General features: G+C 44.0%; 1 protein-coding gene across 3 annotated transcripts in view; it reads left to right on the forward strand.

Annotated features, from left to right (window-relative positions):
* SLIT2 (slit guidance ligand 2) overlaps positions 1–8,824 on the forward strand; it is a 373,810-nt gene extending 364,986 nt beyond the window's left edge. For 2 of the 3 annotated variants that reach the window (XM_039216599.1, XM_039216600.1), the window contains 3 exons: positions 5,207–5,498; positions 5,728–5,939; positions 7,047–8,824. In XM_039216599.1, coding sequence (XP_039072530.1) covers positions 5,207–5,498; positions 5,728–5,939; positions 7,047–7,288 — 746 coding nt within the window. In that variant the 3' untranslated portion in view covers positions 7,289–8,824. The remainder of the gene's footprint in view (positions 1–5,206; positions 5,499–5,727; positions 5,940–7,046) is intronic. The other variant, XM_039216602.1, reaches the window with a different exon arrangement.
* Positions 8,825–12,485: the final 3,661 nt, after the last annotated feature.

Raw genomic sequence — 12,485 nt, forward strand, 5'->3', positions numbered from 1 at the left:
TAACAAAATTGAATGATGAATGAACAGATGAATTAAATGTATTGGGGTAACAGGAAGTACTGCTGAGCTCTGTTCTTAAGGGGAATGAACAAGAAAGAGTTGGGAGGGTAGATTAGGGATTGGAACGATAGAGTGAATTTCCTGGACTGTTTTTTTTTTTTTAATGTTTTATTTATTTCTGAGAGAGAGAGAGAGAGAGAGAGCATGAGAGAGCATGAACAGGGGAGGGTCAGAGAGAGAGGGAGACAGAATGCGAAATAGGCTCCAGGCTCTGAGCTAGCTGTCAGCAAGAGCCCGACGTGGGGCTCGAACCCACGAACTGTGAGATCATGACCTGAGCCCAAGGTGGATGCTTAACCAACTGAGCCACCCAGGCACCCCCTTGGACTGTTTTTTGAAACCAACAAGAAGACAGATGAGGGGAGCGCCTGGGTGGCTTAGTCGGTTAAGCGTCCGACTTTCGCTTAGGTCATGATCTCACGGTTTGTGGGTTCGAGCCCAGCGTCGGGCTCTGTGCTGACTGCCAGCTCAGAGCCTGGAGCCTATTTCAGAGTCTGTATCTCCCTCTCTCTCTGACCCTCCCCTGCTCACACTGTCTCTCTCTCTCTCTCCTAGAAATAAATAAAAATATTAAAAAAAAAAAAAAAAGAAGGCGGCAGATGAGGAAGATATGGGGAACAGAGGTGTGGGCAAAGTTCTGAAGGAGCCCAGAGGAGAGGACGCACAAAGACGAGAACTTTCCTTTGGGCGCGGGCAGGAGGGATTGGGGGTAAACGTAAGCTGGCAGTACAGAATTTCAGTTTTCAGGCAAAGGAGCTAGAAAGCATGTGATGTTGAATTGAGTTACATTGAATTAAATCACATTGGATGGAGGTGAATTGACTGATAAAATTAACTCATTTTACCAGTAAGTAAGCTAAAGCTTTCGAGCAGGTCAATGTAACTGATTTCCTCAGAAGGACAGGCATTTTCACAAGTTTGCATTATTTCCTGCCAAATAGTAACCTTGGGATTCCACATAATTATGTTAACCCTTCCAAGACGTCCTTGAAAGTATTTTTCAAATTGTCCTGAAAGTTCAGAGCACTTGATTTTTTTTTCTGTATTTTGCAGCAGAAGATCCTAACACTTTGAAAGAATTTTTGAATTTTTAGGAACCATTAAAAATCTTGGCTTAGTTCTGTACATATATATTGAGTATCTACCATATGCTGAGAACAAAGTTAATACCTGCATAAGGGTTACAAAGTAGAAATATCCCTTCTTTGCCCAAGGGAGTAGGGAAAATAGACATATCTTCAAGTAACTGTAGTGTATTGTAATACGATTGCATAGTAAGTCTGCTCAGCAAGTTGACTGATACGGTTGCTTCATGATAATCACAACTATGAGACTCATTTAAAAACAAAAGGCTTCCGTGTCTTGCCTTCACTACAGTGAATGGCCACAACGTTGGGATGGGTAAACCAAGTCACAGATGTACCTGTGGTTGAGAGAAAAGAAGTTATACTCACTGAGCGCATGCTATGTGTCCCACACGATGCTTGTTTTATAGTCTTGGTCCTCAGAAACTTTAGGAAGTAGGTATGATTTTGTGTTTCATAGTCCCTAAAGGACAGCCTTGAGGACTTTACAAAACTTGTCCAAGTTCACAAAGCTCTGAAGGAATAGAGACCTCATTTGAGTGCAGGTCTGGTCTGTCTGACCCCAAAGCCATCTATCTACACGCCACTCACTTTTTAAAATCGAACAGAAAGGGAAGCCATCTGAGTTTTGTGGCTTTTTATTTATTTCTGGGCCTGTCCTTCACTTGATTTATTGTGTTTTCTTCAGAAACCATTTCATTGAATCTTAAAACCCCTTTACAATGCAGTATGGGGGTGGGGGAAAGTACAAAACAGCGCTTAGGTCAGAACATTTTTCAAAAAAGGGGAAAAAAAAGTTCTACATTCATTCCAAACTGAAAAGTGCCAATCTTTCTAAGGATAGAGCATCTGGAAGAATCCAGGTTGTAGCTCTGTCCATCCAGGCCTGAAGGAAAGCACTTGCATCCTAGACTTGCTGCTGGAGAACACAGGGGTCCATCTTCTTCCAAATCAGAGCCCAGTCTTAGAGGGTAATTCAGATTAAAAAAATACAACGTAATCAGAAGACCACCTCCCTGAGTTCTGTGTGGCAAAGGCAGAAGAGACAGTTAGCAAAAGAGAGCAAGGTCACTCAGCTCATCTTTTTCTCCAAGTCTGAAAATGTGCAGTACCCAGGGACAGCCTGGAGGCGCTGTGGCCCGTGCCGTAAGCCCACTTGCAGAAGTATTCTCTAACAGAACGGGCAGGCAGCTCTACCTCCCAGCCTTATCAACCACCCATGATGTAGGCTTTATGCAACATGAAACAACTGACTAATCTTTCTGATGACCTATACGATAGTCTAACCAGAATGTGCAGTATCTAATAGAATTGTTTTCTTGAGTTAAGATCTGCACACCCCCTCCGTGAATCACACATCTGGTTCTCTTGCCGCCATTGGAGAGAGGACTCCATTTTTGACCCTTGATCCCTTTATTGTCATTTTGAAATATGTACAGCTTGTTAAGGTTAAAAATGGTCTACCATGTTATCTGTTGATTGGTAGATTGACTGAATTACAGCTATAGTCCATGGCATAGAAGAAAGGCTAAAGCAAGAACCAAATACAAATCTACTTCTTTTTTCAGAAAGTGTGTGTGAGCAGGGGTGAGGCAGAGAGAGAGAGAGAGAGAGAGAATCCCAAGCAGGCTCTGCACTGTCAGCACAGAGCTCGATGTAGGGCTCAAACTCACAAACTATGAGACCATGACCTGGCCCAAAATCAAGAGTCAGACATTAAACTGACTGAGCCACCCAGGTGCCCCAACATGGGTCTACTTCTGTTGATCCATTAAGACCTGGTTCCCTGGTTAGAAACGTGCCAAGCATGTGAAAAGGTTGACTCAGAGTAGCTTTGGTCTGTGATGTCCTGTTCAAAGTAATGTGATGTATCATTGTCATTTATAAATGATTTTAATCATAGCTGGATCTTTGGGAATAAAGGAACACATTTCCTAATTGTTTCTTCCTGCTGTGGAACTTCACTAGTATTTAGTCTCCACATGTGCACATAGATGTGTTGGACCTGTATCAAAATAAGCTATTAAAAATAGTTTGGAAGTTCTTTTTAAATGTGTGAAAAAAAGACCATACGTGTGCGGTCTATGGATACGATTAAATTAGAAGAACTTCTCCCAGACCAAGGAATTTTCTTTAACTTGTGCTTTTCTGGAAATGGCACATTGTATGCTTTTGACCCTGCTCCACAAAGCAACTCTGTTTCCAGGGCCAGACGGACATAGACTAAAACTCTGAAGTTACGGAACTTCAAAGCCAAGACAGTTAATTCAGTACCTGTCAAAGTGTGACCATGAGCACCTACACCACAGGCACCCCGGCTGCATGTGAACATTTAGATCTCTGCCCCCCCACCCCTTTCTACCACTCAGAATCTCAAGGTGGGGAGAGAATGCAGCCTGGGGCCGCCTCCTGACCATCTACGGGGGGGGGAGGGGGGGTGGCTCTTACTTATGACAGACTTGGAGGCGACTGCTCTGGTCGCTCCACTCATGTTCTAGGTGAGTCGACTAAGCCTCAGAGAGGTCAAATATGATGGGCTCATGTGCACAAGGACCAACGACTTCCAGCCTAGTGATTCTGTACACATAGCTATCCGATTTCAGTACCCGCTAGAACGCAAACGGCCCCTCTGAGTAGAGAGGTTGTGCTGCCAGGAGGCAGCCCCCAGGGAGCGTGAGGGTCCTGGTCTTAGAACCAGCAAAGCGTCTGGAGAGCGTGAGTGGAGTCTTCCCCAGCCTGTACTCTCCAGCCAGTAGCTCAGCATCAGGCGCAGGGAGGGTGTGACTGCCAGTTGGGGGAGGGTCAGCCGCTCTGAAGGCCTCTGGCTCCCTCCCCTTCCCCCACTGCAGTCTGGATGGCTGTCTCATGAAGGATCCCATCCAACAACTATTTCAGGGTCTGGCTTAGGCCATGGAAAGATTCCTCAGTTTTGCCAAATGAAGGTTACCAGATGACTGTCGCTGGTGGAACTTACATATGCAAAGTTTGCAAATTCTGTTTTTGGAAGAATTTCCTTTGTATGTCTGGTTTCTTGGCACCTGAAGGCTTCACTCTCAATGAGCAAGAAAATAAAAGTGATGTGAATGAGGTGCTGTCGTGATCGTGATCGGAAGCCTGAGTGAGTTTTTCAGTCGCTGACATCCAGGACTGGGCTCAGGACGTTGCCAGTGCTGAGCTTAGAATTTGGCAGGCCCAGGGTGAAAGGTCACTGTGAACCCAGCTCTCACCCCTTAAGACTGGATGGACTGAACCAGAACTCTAGAGATAGCAAGGTTCACTAGTCACCTGAACTGCAACCCAGTCCTTCACTGGGTGACACTGAGCATGTCCCCCAACTCTCACTGTGCCTCCTGGAGCCCTCAGCTTCCAGAGTGTGTGTCCAGGTGGAAGACGTGGGTGGAGAAAAGGGGGGGCACTGATCTCTGCCCCCATCCCTGATCCTGCCTTAGCCTACAGTAGCTACACGTTGAGGTTTTATATATTTCTGCCTCTGGGCAAGGTTTGATTTGAAACAAATGTTAAAACTTAGAGACTGACAAACTGAGGACTGATGGATGTGGGGGGGAGGGGGGGATGGGCATGGAGGAGGGCACTTTGGGGATGAGCACTGAGTGTTATGTAGAAACTAATTTGACAATAAACTATTTGTAAAAAAATAAATAAATAAATAACACATGAAATACCAAAAAAAAAAAAAAAAAAAAAAAACTTAGAGACTGACCACCAATGAACTTGCATCTTTGTTCTAGTGGTGCATTAGAATTGCCTGGAGCATCTTCCAAAAAGAGAAATCAAAACAAGGAAACGCCCTTCTCTTCTCCCTCCCCTCCTCTGCCCGGATACTGTGATCAAGTAGGTCCAGGCTGAGGTTCCAAGCATCAGTATTTCTTCAAAGACCTTGTGTGATCCTAACGTGCAGGCAGGTCGAGAAGCACACGGCTAGCTGTCCTAAAGCAGTGTCACTCTGACTGCCACCCTGCGGGAAGAGCTAAAAGGGTCTGGGTGGCAAATGGCTGAGGAACCCCCAAGTTGCCGACCACTGACCCGACGTCCCTCCACAGGCATGCCCGGGAAGAACAACGTGGCTGCGGCCCTGCGCCAGGCCCCTGGCCAGAATGGCACCAGCTTCCACGGCTGCATCCGGAACCTGTACATCAACAGTGAGCTGCAGGACTTCCGCAAGGTGCCCATGCAAACCGGCATCCTGCCCGGCTGTGAGCCGTGCCACAAGAAGGTGTGTGCCCACGGCACGTGCCAGCCCAGCAGCCAGTCGGGCTTCACCTGTGAGTGTGAGGAGGGATGGACCGGGCCCCTCTGTGACCAGAGGACCAATGACCCCTGTCTTGGAAATAAGTAAGTTTGGGCTGCCTGGTAGTTATGCACACATACCCCAACCCTGGAACTAAAACCCAGGACAGGAAGCATGGAGGGGGAGAGGAAGAAGGGAAGGAGAAGGGGGGAGAGGGAGCAAAGAAGGAAGTCAGCCCATTAGCACATCTTCGTATTCCTTCCATCATCCTTTCTCCTTTCTTATGCCCTCGGCCTAATGCACGTGTGCTCCCGTGCTCCTCCTCCGCTGCAGGTGTGTGCACGGCACCTGCTTGCCCATCAATGCATTCTCCTACAGCTGCAAGTGTGTGGAAGGCCACGGGGGCGTCCTCTGCGATGAAGAGGAGGACCTGTTTAACCCCTGCCAGGCCATCAAGTGCAAGCATGGGAAATGCAGGCTCTCGGGACTTGGGCAGCCCTACTGTGAATGCAGCAGTGGGTACACCGGGGACAGCTGTGACCGAGGTAAGCCACCCACCTGGGCCCCAGCCTTCAAAGCAACAGGACCCCCATCTTTGAAAAGAGAGAAAGGGACACGCACACACAGATACACACACACACACACACACACACACACACGGGAGTGATCCAAGGAGCACCAGTTCTGTGCCTGCCTTAGAGTTGCTGCTGGTGATTTATTTCCCAGTGGTGTGAGGGCACCGGATGTAAAGTGGCCTCCGCCTCCACAGCAGGATGTTACACGGCCTCCTGACGTCTTCTCTGACGTGCCATGAAAAATACTCCTCACCTTGTGTAGTAGCAGTTTACTTCCCTCGCTTCTCCCCGTACCTGCTGTCTCCGTCCACATGTATTATTCATTCGTCTCTGGCCCAGAGAGGAGGGACCTCATCATCCTGCTCTAGTTTTAGGCCAGAGTCACCTCTGCCCTTAGAACCAGCTGATCCATCACAGTGCAGCAGGCAGGCGAGAGGGATGGAAACGCGCTGACATCTCGACCCGCTGTCCTGCTTTGCGCGCCTGGAACGTGCCTCGCCTGCAGCTGGCGGGCGCCTGGGCGTGCGAATCAGAAGGACGGGACGAGAGGAACGTGCCCGTGGAAGCGTGGAGCAGATGTCTCTTTTTGAACCAGTTCATACTCGGCTAATTTATGGAGTCAGTGGAATGTTACTTGTATTAAGTAACAGATTGAATGATATGAAACCCCAGGTCTAATAAATTAAATTGCATACTCGCAGAAACTGCTCCCCGTGGTAAACAAAACCAGCTGTTCGTAGTGCAAAAACGGAAGATGTGTATTTTTGCAATAAAGGAAAAGATTTAGGAATCCAATTTTCCTGTCAGTCCAATAGCATCGTATTTATAGGCCACGTATATAGTATTCACTCTGCAGAAAACAAAGGCCCCAGAAATAAACAAAAGAAAAGTATTTTGCAAAGAGCAGCAGGCTGGGCCCGCAGCCCCGCGTACAGAACGGAAGCATGACACCCACGACGGCAGATGCCCGTGGCAGACAAAGGCAGGACCTCCTGAACTGAGTGGCAGGTTCATGGTCACTTGGTGTGACTCACAGTGACTGCCCTGCAAATGCTTGTGCTTCTTGTTGTTTTGCAGAACTCTCATGTCGAGGGGAGCGGATACGAGATTATTACCAAAAGCAGCAGGGCTACGCCGCGTGCCAGACGACCAAGAAGGTGTCCCGGCTGGAATGCAGAGGTGGGTGCGCGGGAGGGCAGTGCTGTGGACCCCTGAGGAGCAAGCGACGGAAATACTCTTTCGAATGCACGGACGGGTCTTCGTTTGTGGACGAGGTGGAAAAGGTGGTGAAGTGTGGCTGCAGCAGGTGCGCCTCCTAAACGCGTCCCTGGCAGCATGTGTCTTTGGGAAGCGTCGTCTCCTTCTTGACCATGTTGGACTAATGAATGCTTCATAGTGGAAATATTTGAAATATATTGTAAAATACAGAACAGACTTATTTTTATTATGAGAATAAAGACTTTCTCTTTTCCTGCATTTGGGAACAAAAAAAAATAAAAATGCTTGAACTGACGCTTCCCCGATGCTAGAGAAGTATGAAGAGAGAGATACCGGGAGGCATCGGAACGACAGTGGGAATCATTGCAACTCGAATTCATCTTTGCGACATGCTGAAGACAGACAGAAGCACAGGCAAAGGGAGAGCCGACCTACTGTGTGCTGCTGGGAAACTGCCCAGAGCATAAGGCCCAGGCGCCCTCCTGCACCTCATAGTGGCTCATGAGGACAGACCAAGCGCGCGTGTGGGAAGGTCAGGACGCAAGGCAGACAAATGAAATTCTAGAATTCACAGGACCAATGGTTGAGAAATACGTTGTGCAAAATGGTGTCCTGAAGACCTGGGTTCTAGTCACGAGAGAGATGGGAGTGCTAAACTAAGTTTTATGTTCTTTGTAAACGTCAGCATGTTAGCAGAAGAAGCACACAAAAGTGTTTATCTACCGTTTTCCAGTATTAATTTTTTGTAATATAAATGATAAAGGAGATGATAAAGAACCAATAGATTATTGATAAATAAATTAGTAATAATATGAATTTTTGTTCCTATGAGTTCTAAACAGCCCTATACAGTATTCAGTTTCCATGAGAAATATTTATTGTATCGAAGTACATTGTACTTAACATTTTAGGCCATTCTTTTACTGTTTCTCGATGCTTTAATATATATTAATTTATAATTGTCCTGATATTTTTGTATATTTTTCAAACTTAAAAATCAGGATTTTGGGGGGGGGTTTGGCAATAGTACTAACATAGGGTCTTATCTTGGGATAAATATGTGTTGATCTGTTTGTTTACCTTGACATCTGACCACTGGTGTTACTGACCTACTGGCCTCATTCAGGACACCGGCAGAGAGGATGTAAAGTCTATGCGTGAGATGGTCATTGTACATAAAGAGGTGGCCCTCCCCTCTGCAACATGTCCCCACAGAACAGAAATGGTGTGTAGCAGTCAACACTAGAAAAGTAGGTATTTTACAAATTAATATTTCCTTGACATTTTTTGCCCTTTTATTGGGGGTGGGGTGGGAACAAAAAAGGCTGTAATGTCAAGAACTGTGATTTGATTTTCCCAAACAATAAAGCTCCTTTATTACCTTAATGTTCCCATGTTAACATGTTTGCTGCTAAATTACAATGTAGAATTGATAATGATTTATAGTGGACTGTGCTCTTCCCTTATTAAAATCCCAGGGTACCCTGTGAAGATGCAGATGTTTCTTTCCAAAACACTTTTTTTTTAACACAGAAAATTAGATGTACATGTATAATTCATTGTGCTTTGTCTTTCTCCAGACTAATATCAGTTATACTACTGATGGTTGTAAATTAAACAGATACTTACTTCACTAACAGCTTGGTGATTTTCTTAGAAATTGCAAAATATTTAGTGTCCACTCCTTAAGAATTTCTTAATCAAAATGGTACAAAGAAAACTTATGTCGTATTGTTGACAGAAATTGGTTTAAGATTAGCATGTTGTAGAATCGGGGGACTTCAGAATGGCCAAATGGAAGGAATGGATAGAAGAAAACATCCTTTGCTCTGAAAAAAAAAAAAAAAAAGCACATATTCAACTAATTCCTTCAAAAAAAAATTATAAGGTGAAGTCTAACTAAACCACAAAGGGTATTTTATTTTTGTTCTTCTTTCCCCTCAATTAGAACCAGGTGGAGAACAATGAAAGACAGAGTGCCTTTCTCCACAGGCACTGTGAGTGAGGGTTAGTGATATCGAGCTACACCCTCGAGAACAGGGAAACCATACGGCGGTCTACATGGATTATTATTACTTAACCACCGCGCTAACAGGTCTTCATTTTCCTGGAAGAATATCGTGCGCATGCGCACACATGCATATACGCACACATACACACGAATGTCCAATCACTTATCCGTGTTTAAAATGTCTATATTTTAATTGTATAAATATGATATAGTCTTTGTAAAACGTTTGTTTATTCCCACTGATTGTTTTGTTTTGTTTTCAAGGACTGGGAATCATTCATTAAGTACAGAAACATCTACAAAGATAATAGGATTTAGATTTGTTTGTGGGTATGGGTTATCTAAATAGCCACTCTTTCTGAAGGCTTATTATATGCCAGGCACTATAACAAGGGCTTTATATGAAATATGTCACTTACCTCTCACTACAAATCTATAGGATTTGGGGATTTCCCGTTTTGCACAGGCATAAAGAGCTTGAAGGCAGAGGAGCTGAATTCCACTTGGGTCTCTTAGACCACAATGGGTCCGTGCTCAAGAGATGAAGATGGTGCCCTCTATTAGGGCTTTTTAACCCTGGACCTTATTTCCTGGCACAATTATTCTCCCTCCTCATCACGTCGATTTAAAGAGTCTGGATTAGAGGGGCGCCTGGGTGGCTCAGTCTGTGAAGCATACCTCTCTTGATTTCAGCTCAGGTCCTGATCTCACAGTTCACATGGTGAGTTGGAGCCCCACATCAGGCTCTGCCTGACAGCACACAGCCTGCTTGGGATTTCTCTTCCCTCGCTCTCTGCCCTTCCCCTGTTCATGCTCTACTTGTATCTCAAAATAAATAAATATAAGAAGTATTAAGTAGTCCAGATTAGATATGTTTGGTTTTTAGCTTTTGTTTTCTAAGAAGACAAGTGAAGTCTTAGTAGCTTTCAGACTATATTCTTTCTCCTCCCTGCCTATAAACGCACAAAACAGAATTACAATTGCCAGGGATTTGTGCGGAGCTAGCAGGTTTCTTAAGGGATCGTTTGCCTTGTAATGAGACTGCATTCCGCACAGGAGCCCTTCTTTGAGAAAATTTAATAGCCAAATAATTACAGCAAATGAAACAAATTAAAGACACTTACTCATGTCATAAAAGGCCTCTAGCTTAAAAAGGATTCCTTTAAATAAGAAACTATTCTAGAGCATTTCCAACAGACTTCAAAAAGTTCAAACAAACAAACATAAAACGTTTTCCACATTTCAGAGTCAACACTATTACCCAGAACAATGTACATTTGTAATCTGAAAAGATAGTGATCAGATATCCCAACCGTGTTTACTTTAAATTGTCACATAAGTTGAAGCACTATCAGGAAATGCCAGAGGCGGTTGACATGTGTTCAAGTTCAGATGTGTTCCTTGAATAATAACCGTCATAGTCTTTGGAATTTGTGCTCACCCTACCTTTCCTGAAATTATTTTGAAGCAATGACAGACTAACCTCAGTTTTAGAATTGTTCTAATCATCTTGTTTGGGGATGACTTGCTTTGTCAGCAAGCTCTTTCCAGAGAAATGACTGAAAGATTGTTGAAATTGATTCAAGACTTAGATCTGATTATTATGGAGCCGTCTACCCCGTAGAGTGATCATTACTTCAAAACTCATGTTTGTAAAAGGATATAAGCCAATAAAAGTATATGAAGCTTTATATAAAGCTTTTTATAAAATAAATAAAACTATATAAAATGCATAAACTATTTTCATTCTTAGTCCTCTCTATGTACTCAAAAGTCATTTAACAACACATTTCATTTCTTATCTCCTATCATGTGCAAAAAAGTATGCTAAACTTTTGATATATAATTCAGGAGAACTAGACATCACTACTAACATTTTAGAACACATGCTCCATGCACTTGGAGTTGACGTTAAAGTGAGTAACAAATATCATACAAATGACCAAACTACCTACAATTTCAGATGGTGGTGAGTGCTGTCAGGAAACTCAGGAGATACTAGAAAAAAGCATAGCAGAAGAATCCAGTCAAAAACTGAGTGGGAGGTCAGGGAATGATTCTTTGGAAGTGACATGTAAGCCAAGTCATGAAAGATAAAGTAGAATCTAGGACGGAGAACTACGGAAATATGTGACGGGGTCAAGGGTGGGCGTTTGTGCAGAAAGAGCAGCCTGTGTGTAGGCCTGAGGAGGGAAGGAACTCTTAATGTGGTCAAGGAAACAAAAGAAAGTTTGTGTGGCCAGAGAAAGATATATATTTCTCTTTCATGTATAACACAGCACTGGCCTTTTTCTGCCTTCATTCATTCACTTTAAATAGTTCTGTATTTTTCTTTTGCGCTTCTGTCTGCAGTGATCTTTCAAACTATCAATAGAAATGGATTTCCATTCTAAAACAGCAAGCAGTAAGTTGTGCTTAATGCCATTCCCAAGCTTCCAAATGAAATACCTCTGAAGACACAGAAAATATGAATACTTAAAATAGCACTGGAAATTAAGAATAATATTTCTGGACTCTCCAGGAACTTTCATGAACTCAAAAACTGATGAGACTAGACTGAGAGAAACAACTGCTGGCCAACCTGAGCTTTGAGACTCATGCGCATTCCTTTCTCCATAGGCCAAGGCCAGAGACTCAGGAAATGAGTCAGCTGCAAGACCCTCAAAACATAACTGTGCATTTAGGTGTCACTTTGTGAGGCTAATAGAGGGCAGTGCCCCCAACCAAGAAGGCAAAATCTCACTTCATCTGCTAGGATGAAGAAGCCGAAACAACAAGAAATACTAGAGAAGATCAATAGTGTTGTATTGAATATTGAGAGATGTAGTCTCTATAAATAAGTTACTGTATCTGGGAGTTGAGTCTGCAAGAGCCATGGTTGCAATGCGGGCTTAGAATGATATGGAAGGTGGGAAGAGGGGCACCTGAGTGGCTCAGTTGGTTAAGCGTCTTACTTGACTTTGGCTCAGGTCACGATCTCATGGTTCATGAGACTGAGCCCCACTTTGTGCTCTGCGCTGACAGCTTGGAGCCTGCTTGAGATTCTTTCTCTCCCTCTCTCTGCCCCTCCACAACTCACACACATACAACACAACACATACACATACACATACTCTTTCTCTCTCTCTCTCAAAATAAATAAATAAACATTAAAAACAAAGAGGGACCTACCTAACCAATTCAGAAAAACAGAGGACCATTGCACTATACTGACTCACTATTAAACTAATAAAATGGTGAAAGTATACAGGTCATATTTGAGATTGAGGACTAAGAAGTTCAGATAT

Source organism: Hyaena hyaena, unplaced genomic scaffold, assembly GCF_003009895.1.
Source record: "Hyaena hyaena isolate Hyena2069 unplaced genomic scaffold, ASM300989v1 scaffold_640, whole genome shotgun sequence".
Classification (NCBI taxonomy): Eukaryota; Metazoa; Chordata; class Mammalia; order Carnivora; family Hyaenidae; genus Hyaena; species Hyaena hyaena.